Source organism: Phascolarctos cinereus, unplaced genomic scaffold (genome assembly GCF_003287225.1).
Source record: "Phascolarctos cinereus isolate Bilbo 61053 unplaced genomic scaffold, phaCin_HiC Scaffold_5;HRSCAF=322, whole genome shotgun sequence".
In the NCBI taxonomy this organism is placed as follows: Eukaryota; Metazoa; Chordata; class Mammalia; order Diprotodontia; family Phascolarctidae; genus Phascolarctos; species Phascolarctos cinereus.
Window position 1 is genome coordinate 116,447,435 of NW_027555958.1, and position 15,755 is coordinate 116,463,189.

At 38.1% G+C, this 15,755-nt stretch overlaps 1 protein-coding gene across 15 annotated transcripts in view; it reads left to right on the forward strand.

Annotated features, from left to right (window-relative positions):
• REPS1 (RALBP1 associated Eps domain containing 1) overlaps window positions 1-15,755 on the forward strand; it is a 95,691-nt gene that overhangs the window by 62,610 nt on the left and 17,326 nt on the right. For 10 of the 15 annotated variants that reach the window (XM_020973749.2, XM_078155112.1, XM_078155114.1 and 7 more), the window contains one exon: window positions 12,360-12,447. In XM_020973749.2, coding sequence (XP_020829408.1) covers window positions 12,360-12,447 — 88 coding nt within the window. Of the gene's footprint in view, window positions 1-6,485; window positions 6,627-12,359; window positions 12,448-15,755 lie in introns of all 15 variants that reach the window. The other 5 variants (XM_078155107.1, XM_078155110.1, XM_078155108.1 and 2 more) reach the window with 1 other exon arrangement.

Here is a 15,755-nt window from a genome sequence, read left to right on the forward strand (position 1 = left end):
AATCTGGGGAAGAGAAGGCTGAGGGGGACACACACACTAATTAGTTTCAAGCTTTTTTTGGGGGGGGAGGGTTAGGCACTCAGCGTTAAGTGACTTGCCCAAGGTCACATAGCTAGCAAGTGTCAAGTGTCTGAGGCCAGATTTGAACTCAGGTCCTCTTGACTCCAAGGTTGGAGCTCTATCCACTGAACCACCTAGCTGCCCAGTTTCAAGCTTTTGAAGAACTATCCGTTGTAAGAAGGGTTAGACTTGTTGTTCTTACCCCTCAGAAAAGAGAACTAGGAATGGTCAATAGAAGTTACAAAGAGACAGATTCAAGTTTGATATGAGAAAAAACTTCTTAGCAATTAGAGCTATCCCATACTGGAATTGCTGAGTAGGTTCTTCACTAGAGTTCACTGCACAAAGGCTTCATGATCACTGGGAGATATTGTTGGAAGTTATTCTGTTCAGGTATGGGTTGGAATAGATTCTCACCAGTCCCTTCTAACTCTTAAATTCTGTTCCTGTGGAGGGAAACTTTACAAATGAACAGATTAAGTAGACCATTCCTTGGTAAGAGGTAATGAGGTTGTGAACTCTGGAGTTCTTGGGGGCCAGGAAGTATGTGAGGAAGGATTCATTTGGACGGGGAGTATTACAGCAGTATACTTGATAGGACTTGATACTTGAATATGAAATGAGGGGAGCTAATGAGGAATAGTTAGATTTTGAGCCTAGTTAACCAGAGTGATGGAGGGTTAGCAGGTTTTAAATATTGGGGAGACACAGGTAGCAGGTTCAGCCAGGACTGGAACTCAGGAAAAGTCTGGAGATATGGGTTTAGGAATTACCAGCATAAAGGTAAATAGAGTAGAGAAAATTACCAGGGGAGAGAATATAGAAAGAAAGAGGTCAAGGATAAGGCATTACACACACTTGTGTTGATTGAAAAAGGAGAGGAGTTTGTGAAGGAGACAAGAAGAATAAAAAAATAGAAAGAGAACTAAAAAAAAAGTACTGTCACAGAAACTAAGGAAGGAAAGGGTATCAAGAAATGGAATACAGCTACAAATAGCTGAGAAAAATAAGGACTGAGAATAGGCCATTGGATTTGGTCACTAGTGACTTCTGAGAGTTTGAGTAAACTCTCAGAAGGAGAGTGCTAGGGACAGAAGGCACATTTTTAAGGCATTGAGGAATTAGGTAGAGAGGAAGTGGAGGTTGTGATTATATGTTCTTTCTTTGCCTTTGAAGTGAAGGAGAGATGATACATATTAAGCAGATAAGATCAAAGTGATGTTTTCAGAATGTGTGGAAGACTTGAATGTGCTTGTTGTACAGAAGCCAGTGGAGAGGAAAAGATTGAAATCACAGAGCATTCTTGGAGCAAATTTGGGGAGCAAGGAAGTGGAAATAGGATTGAAGATTTAGGCAGGAGAATTAAGAAATTAAGAGGAGTTAAGAAGGTCTGCTTTTTCTTGAAATTGAAGGAGAGACTAGGTAAAGGCATAAAGAAGGAGAATGGAGTATAAAGTGGTAGTGGAAACTTTTTATTGATAGTTAATGAATAAGAGTGTAGATAGTTTGATAAAGAATGAGGGTTTGGGAATTTAAAGAGAATGGACAAGATTTGGTTATTTTGGATAATCTTATGGGACATTAGTCGAATAAAAAGATTGCCATATGCCGGGTGTACCAGGTGAGATGATGTAGCACTAAGTTTTAATGGAACCAAGCGGCCCAATTTCATGATTTTCTTTAGTAGTTCTTAGCTGCCCAGGAGAGGAAAAATTAGGTAGTGGGTGTTATAGATTAGTAAAAAAGATATCCTAGAAGGTCCAAGGAAAGGATCCTAGGTTTTGGCTAATAGCAGATTCCAAGAGTAAGGTTAAAAGCTGCTATTGGAACTAAGGAAGGTTGTAGTTGAAAAAGACTGAGTTTGAGACCTTAGAGGTTGATGTAAGCTCCTTGCAAGTAGGAATGTTTTTCCTTTATTGAATTTGCATCTCCAGTGCCTAGCACATAGTTTCTATTTGATAAATGCTTATTGATTGATTGTAAATGATGTGGTCCAATTACAGCCACACTATCAGGTGGCTTAAGTATTATAAATCATGGGGATCAGTGTGTAGTCACCTAAGCAGGCTGCTTATAACTATGTCATCTTGTGCTCCATGAGGTGGAGATCATTGAGCTTAGGGTAGATGCCAAATAAGTATTTATTGACTGTCAAGGACCTGTGAAATCAATGTGTTAGAAAGATTATCAACATATCTTTGTAGTTAAGCTTTATTGATTTGATCAGGGAATTTGGGAAGAGGAACGAGCCTTTTAGACTCTTTCTGATACCAGTCAGTTTATTTTGTTAGGAGAGAAGTTGAATTGTTATACATATTTGCTTACCTGTCTGTCTCAATAGCTACCTCAGTGAGAGAGATAGAAATGTAAATGGAGCATCAAGCGGGGATTAGTCCGGAAGTATCCTTTTTCCTTTTTTTTTTTTTAATAAATTAATTTATTTTTAATTTTCAGCATTCACTTTTATAAGATTTTGAGTTCTAAATTCCCCCCCTCCCCTCCACTCTCTCTTCCCCAAGAGAGCATGCAATCTGATGTAGACTATACAGGTATGATCATATTAAACAAATTTCAGAACAAAAGGGAAAAACCATGAGAGAGGGGAAAAAAAGAGAAAATAGTATCCTTTGATCTGCATTCAGACTCCATAGTTCTTTCTCTGGATATGGATAGAATTTTCCATCCTGAGTCTTTTGGAATTGTCTCAGATTGCTCAGAAGAGCTAAGTCTAACAAAGTTGGTCATCACACAGTGTTGCTATTACTGTGTACAATGTTCTGGTTCCACTCATTTCACTCACCAGCAGTTCATGCAAGTCTTTCCAGGTTTTCTGAAATCTGCCTGCTCACCATTTCTTATGGAACAATAGTATTCAATTAGATTAATATACCAGAACTTGTTTAGCCATTCCACAATTGATGGGTATCCCCTCAATTTCCAATTATTTGCCACTACAAATAGCTGCTATAAATATTTTTGTACATGTGGGACTTTTACCTTTTTTATGATCTCCTTGGGATATAGATCTAGTAGTAGTATTGCTGGATCAAAGAGTATACACAGTTTTATATAGCCTTTTGGGCACAGTTCCAAATTGCTCTCCAGAATGGTTGGATACCAGTCAGCAACTCCACCAGCAATGCATTAGTGTTTGAATTTTCCCACATTTTCTCCAACATTTGTCATTAAGAAGTGTCCTTTTTCAAAGCATTCTTGTACATTGTAGCAAAGTCAAAAATAAGGCATAAGTTACTTAATGCAGACATCTCCAGTGGGTCAATTAGCCTATCAGTGGATCACAAGACTTTTTGTGACTTCTACTGAAGTGCTGCCATGAAATCAGACCTCCAGGGGAGAGGAGTCCCAGGTTAGTGGTATTACTTTCTTAGTAATTGCCATGATTACCTCCTAATCCTAGAGTACTATAGAACTTTTGAAAAAGTCAGTGTATAAAAAAGAGAAGCCTGCTTTTCTTATCCATTTTTGCCTCTGACCAGTCATTCAGTTTTGGAACAGCCAAGTCAAGTTTAATCAAACTTATTAATGTAAATTTATTTTTCACTGATAATTATAGGCAAATAAATTTATACATTCCTATACACACTCCTGAAGAAGTAATAGTGTGTAGTGGATTCAGTGCTGGGTTTAGAGTTAAGAACAACTGGATTCAGTTCAGCCTCTCACACTGACTAGCTGTATGTTAGATAAATCACCTGACCTCTGTGTGTTTCTAGGCAACTTCCTAATGACTTAAATACAGTACTAAATCATAGGCCCAGTATGGAAGGTAGAGTTGGTGGAGAGAGTTCTGGCAGTAGGACGAAATTACATGTCTTTTGCCTATACACACTCATCATTATGTCTGAATATGTACTACTTATTTGCCAAGGAATGTAGTTGACAATATTTTTTGTGTGTTTCTGGAAGCATTTTGAAGGTGGTTATATTTACCTTAGTTGTTTGTTCTTTTTTTATGGAAAAACATTCTAAATAGTACTAAATAGTAATGTCAAGTCTGGTAAACATGAACATTTTTAAATTGATTTAAATGGATATAAAAATTATTAAATTTCTCATTTTTGTAGTATGCTTACTTAAAACTTAGAAGATTGTGAGTAGAGTTTAACATTTAAGTCAATATTATATTTTGTAAGATGGGATGTTTGAATGCTTTTGTTAAAATTCAGGAAAGGAAAGCAATATATATTTCCCCCCATGTTTTTGAGATGTTCCACATGGAATTAAATGCCTTCCATGTATCTATTTTTCAAAATAAATTCTGTCATGGGTAGAATGACAGTTACCATCCTCAAAGGATTTAACTGTGGTTGTAGAGATGAGAAACATAGGAAACATTTAGAGAACAATACAAGATAGGATATGATAAATTATTAAATTGAATATCATGAAGTGCTCAAATATGCAGCACAGATAGCAATACTGGAACAGTCAGGTAGAAGAAAACATTTTTAAAATCATGAGGGAAAGACTTTCTTGGTAGAGGAGAGAATTTAGATATGCTTTTAAAGACTGGTAGGAGTTAGATAGATAACGAGAAGAGCTTTCAAGATAGGAGAACCTCAGCCAGGAAATTCAGTGCATGCACAAAAAGGGAGGGGAATATTATTTATTTTTTAAATTGAATATGAGGCCCCTGAGATGCAACCTAGATAGCCCTTTGACTGGACCTTCTGGTTCTTTTAAGTTATTTCTGCAAATATGATGAATTCAGAAAAACTAATTCAATTCAATGGTTTGTTATTAAACACTTGAATTAGTTGTTACTAAAATCACTTTTAAGAACAATGAAGCTTAAAGAACAGCTATCTTAAGTATGCTTTTGTAATTTTTTCTGTCATGTGTAAAAAAAATTTTGATTTTTATCATCCAGAAAGTTCAGATACATGGTCATGCCCATAATTTTAAACATGTAAGACAGTAGTTAATATTTCTTAGGTGTTTTATCATTGTGCATATCCTCACCAAAATTCTGTTGGTATATTTAAGCAAGGAACAACAATTATTTCATTAATTGTTATGTAATAGCTAGCATTTGTATAGTACTTCAAGGTTAGCATTGTATTTTACATATATTGTCTCATTCGATTCTCACAGCAACCCTGTTGGGTGCTAATATTATCCCCATTTTACAGATGAGGAAATAAGTGACTTACTCAGAATCACACAGCTAGTAAATGTCTCAGGAAAGCTGTGAGTTCAGGTCCTCACTCCCAAGTTCAGTACAGTACTCTAATCACCATCATACATAGCTGTACTATTCATATTTCATATTCTAAGTTATAATTTGTTTGCATTTATGTCTTTGTTGCTTATTATAATAGTTGCTACTTGTGAAATGACATTTCATATATTTAGATTGCTTTTATATGGCAGAGTCTCAGCTATTGAGGTGCAATCATTAATTTACATTCTATCATTGCCAAATCCTTTGATTTTACCTTTGTAATAAGCTTTGCATTTACTCTCTTCTGCCCTCTCCCACTGCTACCAATCTTGATCAAGGCCCTTATTGCTTCTTGCCTTGGACTATTGTAAATAGTCTCTTTGTCTTTAGGCTCTCTCTTCTGTAATCTGTCCTTTACCCAAATTACTTGTTGCATAGGTAGGGTCATTGTCACTCAAAAAACTTGACTCCATTGCCCACCAAATCAAATAGAGCCTCTTCAACCTACCAGTCAGCTCCTTCCACGGTTTTCCAATCTGTCATCCCACTTTTATTTCACAGGACTCCCTTTCCTTCACGCCATGGTTTAAGCAAATTATACTACTTGTGCCCCTAATCTCATGCTGCCCTTTATTGCCACCACACATTTCACACAGCCTGTCTCCCGTGCCTGAAACAAATTGCTCCCCACATTTTCTTCAACTGTTGAAATCCTTCTTTTTCTTTAAAACCTCCTCTCTTTTGCTATATCCACCAGGAAACTTCCCCTTCCTCTCACCACACTCACTAGAAGTAACCTTTCCCTCTGAATTTTTCTTAGCATTATGTTCCACTTTTTCTGGGCACTTAATCATATTTTAAACAAATATTTGGTACATGTTTCCACTGTGTTTATTAAGGGAACATTAGTGTTTTTAATCTTGGTATATCCATCACCTAGCAATTACTTTGTATGCAGTGGTTATTTAGTTATGTTTATTGAATTTTTATCCTAAAAAACAAGTCTGATTTTTAGCTTTAACATCTAAAAATCATTAGGTAGCCAAACATGGAAATACAGTTATTAAACATACCTGTTGAACCCTGGCAATGGTTACTAAACTCCTCTGTTAGCATAATTGTTTCTTTATCCGGCTCTGGCTCAGTCTTTATATTGTTCATGTATGTGCCCAACAACATTGCACCGTTTATTTTTCCCTTCCCTCTTGTAACACTTTCTCTTTCTTACGTTTTCCTTAAGGATCAGTTCAGCAAGCATTTTTTAAGTTCCTCTTATGGGCCAGGCACTGTGTGTTGTAGGAGTACAAAGAAAGGCAAAAACATATCCTGCCTTCAAGAAGCTCCCAATCTAATGAAGACAAACATCAGTTTTATAAACAAGGTATATACAGGATAAATTGGAAATGGTCTTAGAGAGAAGTCACTAAGATTAAAGAGGCCTAGAAAAGACTTCTTGTAGAAGATGAGATTTTAGCTGAGACTTGAAGAAAGCCAAAACACAAAGGTGAAGAGAAAGAGAATTCCAGGTATGGGGCACAGACATGCATGGAGTGTTTGGTGAAAGCAACAGCAAGTAGGCCAGTCACTGGATCATAGATTACAGAGAAGGAAGTAAGGTGTAACAAGACTATAACGATAGAAAGCAGCTAGATTATGAAAGACTTCAAAAGCCAAACAGAGGATTTTGCATTCAGAAAATATACTTATTATATATTTTATGTTGTACCTCTATACCTAAAGGAAAGGGGGTGCCACTTGAGTTTCTTGAAAAGGAAAGTGACAAGGCCAGTCTTATGTTTTAGGAAGATCACTTTGGCAATGGAGTGGAAGAAGATAGACTGGAATGGGGAGAGATAAGGCAGGTTCTCAGGTATGTGGTTTGAGGAGGGAAGGAAAGGTATAAAAGGATTGTCTCACCACATTGAGGATTCGTTGAGATAATATAACATAAATTTGTAGTGGACACAGTCAGCACAGTTTAATAATATTTCTCCAGCTTTGTTCAATGGCATGGGCAGTATGTAGTGAATAATCCAAGGCTGAGGTCTGATCAGGCAAGATTGGCAGTAGAATAAGGGGGCAGGACACTTAAGAAAAGAGAGTAGTGTAAAGATAAATGAACTGATCTCTAAGAGTCAGGATGTGGAAAAGCAGAGAGTGTAGCTAGTGCAGGGACGACAGCTTGAGAAAGAATTAAGAGATGGAGGGATTAGAAGTCTTGCTGAAGATAAAGAACAGGATTGGCCAGAGATGCAATGACAACAGACTGTGATCACATAAAGGAACGTCAAAGTTCATGAACATGGAAGTGGAACCCTTCTGTATGATGATTAAAGGTATGACTGTTTCTGTGTGTAGCTGAAGTAGGGTGAAATTGTAGGTCATGGGAAATGAGTAAGTTAAGGAACAGTTAAGATATTTAAGGGAGTTGTTTAAATATCTATGTTGTAGTCCCCTGGTATGAGGCAGGAGTAGAAGAAGAGAGAAAAACTGAGCTAGGCACTCAGTTTGAGAGAGGAAGCTACCACTTTTAATGGGGTGATGAACCTCAGCAAAGTAGAGGTTGCTGAGTTACAGTGGTAGAAGGTGGAAGAGTTTGAAAGGGGGGCAGTCAGTCATTCAATAAACATTTATAAATGTCCCGTGTGTACCAGACATTGTGCTGAGTATTGGGGTTAGAAAAAGAGGTAAAAGACAGTTCCTGCTCTCAAGGTGCTTGCAGTCTAATAGGAGAGACAACATGTAGACAAATATGTACAAGATAAATAGGAAGTAATTAACAGAGGGAAGGTACTGGAATTAAGAGGGGCTGAAGAAGCCTTCCTGTAGAAGGTGGGACTTTCGTTGGAAATTAAAGGAAATCAAGGAGGTCAGTAGTAAGAGCTGAGAAGGGAGAGAATTCCAGGCCAGAAGGTGGGGGGGGGGGGAGTGGAGGGAGATGACAGCTGAAAAATGCCTGGAACTAAGAGATAGAGTGTCTGGTTTATAGAACAGCCAGGAGGCCAGTCTGACAGGATGAAAGAGTGATGTGTCAGGGAGTAAGGTGTACAAAGGCTAGAAAGGTAGGAGAGGACTTGGTTATGAAGGGCTTTGAATGCCAAATAGAGGGTTTTGTATTTGATCCTAGAGGCAATAGGAAGCTACTGAAGTTTATTGGAGGCTGGGGGGTGGGGGGGGAGTGAATAGCATGATCAGGTCCACACTTTAGGAAAATCACTTTAGTGGCAGAATGGAGTGGGGAGAGACTTGGGGCCATGTCCAGAAATATGTCTTTCTTCACCTTCTGTCACTCACTTCTTTGTCAGAAGATAGGTAATATACTTTATCATAGGTCCTCTGGAGACATAGTTGGTTATTGCATTGATTGGAGTTCTTAAGTCTTTCACAGTTGTTTTTCTTTTGTAGTGTAACTGCCCTTGTATAAATTGTTCTTCTGGTTCTTCTCACTACACTGTGCATCAGTTTATGCTACCCAGGATTTTTTGAAATCACTCCTTATGTAATTTCTTGGGATGCAGTAGGATTCCATTATTTTCATATACCACAATTTATTCCCTAATTCTTTGTTTTCCCCTTTAATTCTGTCTTCAGGATCAGGAGTTTGTTTTCCTTGCAACTATTCATTCCCTGATATCCTTCTTCTTAATTGCCTCTCCCTCACTCTACCCTTTAGTCCCTATTGAGTTTGATCTCTTTTTACACCAAAGTGTGTGTGTGTGTGTGTGTGTGTGTGCGTGTGTGTGTATGTGTAAAACCCTCCTTAGCCCATTTCATATAAAAATGAGGTTCATCTTATGCTTACTTACCTACCCCTTCCTCCATATTTGTGTGCTTTTCTTCTCACACACACACACTCCATTTATGAAAAAAAAATAGCGAATTCCTCCTCCTTTGTTCATCCTTTATACATTAATATAAAAGTAAAAGTATCTTTGTGCTTTAATTGCTTCTTTCTAGCTGCTTGCAATATTTTTTTCTTTGACACGGAAGTCTGGATTTTTTTGGCTGTAACATTCCTGGGGGTTCCATTTGGCAATTCCTTTCAGGAAGCGATTGGTGTATGTTTCTATCTTCACCCTGACTCTCTGATCTTAATAGATTTGAGCAGTTTTCATCATCTTCATCAACAAGCCTTTAGAGCCATGGGTGGGGAACCCTTGGCCTCGAGGCCACATGTGGCCCTCTAGGTCCTCAGGTAGGACCCTTTGACTGAATTCAAACTTCACAGAACAAATCCCCTTAATAAAAGGATTTGTTCTGTAAAACTTGGACTCAGGCAAAAGGCCACACCCAAGGACCTAGAAGGCCACATGTGGCCTCCAAGCCTCAGGTTCCCCATCCTTGTAACCCTTAGTATGTGCCAGGTGCTGTTTTAAGACCTGAGTATACTGTCTCTAACCTCAAGGAACTCACATTTTAATGGGAGAGACAACATACGAACTACTATATAGATACAAGGTATATACAGTGTAAAAGGGAGAAAAGGAAAGACCTCTTGAAATTGGTGGCTTTGAGTCAGGTTTTTAAGAAAGTCAGGGAAGCCAAGGGGCGCTGGTAGTGAGGAGGACATCCTAGGCATGGGCAACCACCAGTGAAAAGCCCCAGAGTCTGGAGATGGATTGTTGTGTGTAAGGAACAACCAGAAAGGCCAGTGTCCTGGGATCGAGGAGTGTGCAGAGTATGTTTTAAAACACTGGAAACGTAGGGTGGGACCATTTAGATTTCTTGAAATAAAGTGTCCGGGCTTCCCCTCCCTTCCCCCAGTGGTTTTGAAGGGAGTCCAATGATTCTTCATTTATCCCTCCTAGAACCCACTTCATTTGTTTATTTAATTGGACATCTTAAATTTTCTCTTATGTTTTCAGTCTTGATTTTGATTTAATATTTCTTGCTTGCCATGGAGTTGCAGATTTGTATTTTGTCTGTTTTAGTTTTCTAGGAATCCATTTCTTAAGGTTACCACTTTGACTTCTAAGCCAGAGGTATGTGGCAGGATTAAAATGTATTTAGGAAATGCTTAACAAAAATAAATTTAAAAAATACAACGTAGGTAATGTAAATTTGTGGTTTTCTAAGTCATTATGGAGCCTGCAGAGATCTCTTTCTATTTGAGTTTGATGCCACTATTTTGACCTACTTAATTCTTCCAGTTCTTTCCTCCAGAGATTTTCTTTTCAATCTTTAGATTCATTTCTTCCAGTCCTTGTGTACAATATATTTTTTTCCCCTTTGAGTCTTTGCTTATAGTTGTTACAGAGTTACTTTAGGATGATCTCTAGATCTGTAATAATTTTTATGCTGGTTGGTGTTTTCTTTGATATCTCTTCTGAATTGGGGCTTTGTGCCAGGGCCAGACTTCACCCCTGCAATTCTTGGTTTTTCCCTTCTTTGTCTTGCCCTGGATCTTTTGGGTTCTGGTGCTGCCTTCACTTCCCAGGATTATGCCCAAATGTCTCTTCGAGGTTCAGAGCACTGGATCTTGTCATCTCAGGAGAAAGTATTTGGAATCTTAGAGAACTTGGGTTTCTTAATTGTCCTGCTCTGAGTACTGAAGGATGACACTGTTCACTGGAGCTTTTTGACCACTGTGGAGTTTTCTTGAGGGCACCTTCTGCTTTTTGCCTCAAGACATAGTTTTGCTGACTAAGTGTGTCCTATCTCTAGTTAGATTTGTGCCATCTTTGCTGGAAGGGCCCTTTCCTACTGCTAGCGGTCTTACTGACTTTTCATGAAATTCTGAGGTGGAAGAAGTCATTGTAATTTTTATTGGACTTCTTGATCATTGTTTGATTTCATGCAGATTTCAGGATTTTGCTGGAGTAGGTAGCTGAAAACTGCGCAGTCTACCTCTGATTCAGCCAGCCAAATTGGCAGGAAGTCCTCATTCTTTCCCAGGATGACACTGTTCTTTCTTCTCAACTGCCCTACTTTACCGTGCCCATGGCAAAGCAAGTTTAAAAATTCCCAAGCTAACTAAGTAAATGGAAAGGGTTTCAATATAGTTGTAGAGATGACTAAAAATACAACTATAAGAAGTGTATAGAAAATCAAGGAAATAGTAGAGCTATGAGAGCTGTTTGTAAGATCCACTTCATTAGAATTATAACCATAGTCACCTGGGTGAGTCCCACTGTGTCCTTACCATCTCTGGGCCTCCTTAGACAGGTAGCATTGTTCAAATTATTTAAAGTACATATAAAACAAATCCTTTTTTTTGCCTTTTTTTTGGTGAGGCAATGGGGGCTAAGTGACTTGCCCAGGGTCACACTGCTAGTGTCAAGTGTCTGAGGCCGGATTTGAACTCAGGTCCTCCTGACTCCAAGGCAGGAGCTTTATCCACTGGGCCACCTACCTGCCTCTAAACAAGTCATCTTCTAAACCATCAGGATTATAATTGAAAATCTGTTCCAAACATATCAAAAAAGGAAGTTTTTATATTTGCAGTTTTTCACTTTCTTGCACATTTAAATTTTAATAACAGTATTTTGTGGTTTCTATTGAAATGGAGTTATATATCTTTATTTTTTTAAAAAGTCTTATAATCTTATGTTAATTGGCAAATTTGTGATTGAATTTTTGCTTTTGTTTTTTTTAGGGGGGAGATTTTTTTTTTTAACTTCATAGACATAGAGTGGTTTTGAACTTACCCTACAATTTACAGCAAGTTGGTGGGAGAATTGAATTTTCTAGTTTTCAGGCTCTTGTTTACCTATTGAAACATGAAAGTATAATTTTGTTGATTTTTTTAAAAATAAATTGTCCAGAGTAAAATAATTACATTTAGTAATTCCCAAAAGTCAAAATTCTTTGGTTCCTGAAATTTTGATATTGAATATTGGTAGCGGTTGAATTTTTATAAGGTTAACAAAGTTTGATTAAGCATATATAAATTGTTTTGAGCTGTATTTATTAGAAAACAAGTAAAATTACTTTCCATTTTAGTTTCTAACTAGGTAGCTTTTCAAAAAGATGTTATACTAGTTTGTAATACTAATTCATGTTTTCATGCCTGCCTAACTATAATGAAAAAATATATTTAAGGTTTTAGTCACTAGTATTAAGTAAAAAGCTTATATGGTGCTAACATGCCTTATTTCCTCCTTTTCATATTTAGGATACTGCTATTGTTCATCCAGTTCCCATTCGAATGACTCCAAGCAAAATTCACATGCAGGAAATGGAACTTAAAAGAACTGGAAGTGGTAAGGAAACTGATTTGGGGAGGGGTGGGGGGCAAGGTGCTGTCAATTTAAAACAGCCAAATAATTAGCTTTCAGTGATCAGCTCTAGTTCTTAATTGCTTGCTCTTTTCCATGACAATTCCCTACGCAGAGCCCACTTTAAAATTTAATATTTTCTCTCCATTTCACAAAAATATACAGAACAGCTGAATTGGATAGAAAATTTTAAATTGAATATAACATGACTGAGTGAAAGATTGATAAGAAAATAAAAAAGGTTCAATGAAAACTTGCCACTGAACAATCAACAAGCATTTATTAAACACCTGCTATGTGTCAGACACTTTGCTAGGGGCTGGTGACACTAATGAAAAGAAATGAAACAATCCCAGCTTACAAGAAGCTTGCATTCTAATAGGGTAAACATCAAGGACGTTTAAGTATTTACAGAATAAAGAAAAGGTAGCTTAATAGAAGATACCTTGGAAGAGAAGGTACTAGAAGTTAGTGGCTATCAGGAAAAGCTTTATTTAGTACCTACTGCTTGAGTCATGCTTTGACAGAAAAGAGGCAGAGGGTGAGGAGAAAGGACATTCCCAGCAAGGTGGGGAGCCAGCACAAAGGCACAGAGATGGGAGATATGGAGTGTTATATATAAGGATCAGAGAGAGGGCCAGTTTGCTTTGATTATAGCATGCAAGTAGGTTAACAGTATCCATTGAGCCTGGAAAATAGGCTAGGGTCAGGTGGTTAAGGGCTTTAGAAGCTAAACAGAGTTTATATTTTATCTAGAAGCAGTGGGGCAGCGCTGGTATTTGAGTGGGGGATTGACATAGTCCCATCTGAGTTTAAGGAAAATTGCTTTGGCAGTGATATAGTGGATTAGAAAAGAGACAAATGAGGAAGGAAATACACAGGAGGCTGGTGCAATAATCTAGGTGAGAAATTATGAAGGCTGAACTAAGGTGGTTGTGTGCATACAAAAGAGGGAGTGTATGCAAGAGATATTGTAGATGCAGAAGTGGATTGGGTATGTGGGATAAGAAAGAGTCTGAAGAGTTGAAGGTAACACCAAAGTTATGAACCAGGAGACTGGAAAAATAGTGATGGTGTCGATTAAAACTGAAATTTGGAAGTCAAGTTTTGGGGGAAAGATAATAAGTTCTCTTTGGACACGTGGAGTTTGACATGTCTGTGGGACATCCAGTTTGAAATGTCCAGTAGGCAGTTGGTGATGTGAGAGACTGAAGCTGAATATGTAAATCCATAAATCATCTGCGTACAGCTGATAGTTAAACCCATAGAAGCTAATAAGCCACTGAAAAAAAGAAAAGGACCTAGGCTTATGCTTTGGGGAATACCCACAGCTGAGGGTTGTAGCATAGATGATAAACCAGCAAAAGAGACCAAGAAGGAACAGTTGAAACAGGTAGGACGAAAACAAGTAGAGAATAATGTCACAAAAATCCAGGAGAGTATCTAGGAGGAATGAGTGGTCAACAGTATCAGATGCAGCATATAGGTTGAGGTGGAGGAGAAGGTCATCAGATTTGCCCGTTGAGATCTTTGGTAACCAGTTTCAGTTGACTAATGTAGTCTAAAGCCAAACAGCAAAGGATTGAGTGAGTGAGAAGAGAGGAAATGGAAGTAATGCATATAGATAGCTTTTTCTAGGACAAAAGCACTGGCTGATGAAGGCAGAGAGATATAGGATGATAGCTTGACAGGATAGTAGGATCTAGCAAAAGGTTTTAAGGCTTGGGGTGGCTTGAGTATGTTTGAAGACAGTGGGGAAGGAATAAGTAGATAGGCAAAGGTTGAAGATTTGAAAGGAAGGGAATGATTTAAGAATGCAGTCTCCTGAAGAAGACAAGAAGATGTGGAATCAGGGGCACACGTTGGCCTTGGCAAGGAAAGAGTCACTTCATTGTCAAGGGCTGGGAAAAGGAAGAGGAGGGAATGGATGTTAAGGGGTTTTGAAATGAAGAGAAGGGGAGAGAGGAAGCTCATTCAAATGCACTGGCCCTGATTTTCTTGGTAAAGTAACTAAGAGTGGGGAACAGAGAACATGTGGGCAGCTTGAGAGAAGTAAAGTTTTGAATTAGCTGCTTTGGAGAGTGAGAGAAGGAATCCTTTAAAAGAGAAATAAAACAGTTGTCTTTCTCATTTATTTATTTATTTATTTATTAGGCAATTGGGGCTGAGTGACTTGCCCAGGGTCACACAGCTAGTGAGTGTCAAGTGTTTAGTCTGAGTCCAGATTTGAACTCGGGTCCTCCCAACTTCAGGGCCAGTGCTCTATCCACTGTGACACCTAGCTGCCCCAACAATTGTCTTTCTGCAGTGAGGCTTAAGTGATGTTGCATAATATAATTTATAATGTACTCAGCACAGGTATTTAACCTCATGCTTGTCCTGTCCAGTTTATTCTTGAAGTGGCTCAGTTCTTTTTTTTTGTTTTTGTTTTTGTGAGGCAGTTGGGGTTAAGTGACTTGCCCACAGTCACACAGCTGGTGAGTGTTACGTATCTGAGGCCAGATATGATTCTGAGTTCTTAAAGGCATAAGCAGCAGAGTGGGAATTCTGGCAGGTTCTACCAGGATGAAAAGGCTTTGATTATTTAGGCCCAGCAAGCGTCTGTCTAGTTAAATGTGGACAGCCTCATCATCAGAAGATTGACCACAGCAACCTTTGAAGACCTACTAAGACATGTAACAGTTTTGAATGTGTCAGTGGAGATCACTCATATTTCCAAAATTAGATCTTTTATACTATGAAGTTAATCTAGTTCAGAATCAGCAATCTTAATTTTGACCCAATTTTAATCCTAGAACTTTGCTATTTACATTTGTATAGTTGAAATAAGTTTTCAGGATATAGAATACATTAATATAACCAACAGCTGCTAGTATTTATGTAATACTTTTCAGGTTTGTACCTTAATGTTAGTGTCTTCCTTCTTAGGTTATCTCCAGTTTATTTTGTTTGTACATAATTGTTTGCGTGTAGTCATCCCCATTAGACTGTGAGCTCTTTAAACTACAACAACAACAACAACAATAATAACAACAACAACAACTAGCATTTACATAGCGTTTACCATATGCCAGGCATTGTGCTAGGAGCTTTATGAAGAGTATCCCATTTGATCTTAAAACAACCCTGGGAGATAGATGCTTGCCACCTATCACCCTCCTAGTTGTCCCTTATGGACAGAGATTGCTTTTCTTTGTTTGCTAAGCTCATAGCACAGTGTCTGGCACATAGTAGGCCCTTAATAAATGTTTGTTGACTTGCAAGGTGCTTTTACATATGTAAAACAACTCTAT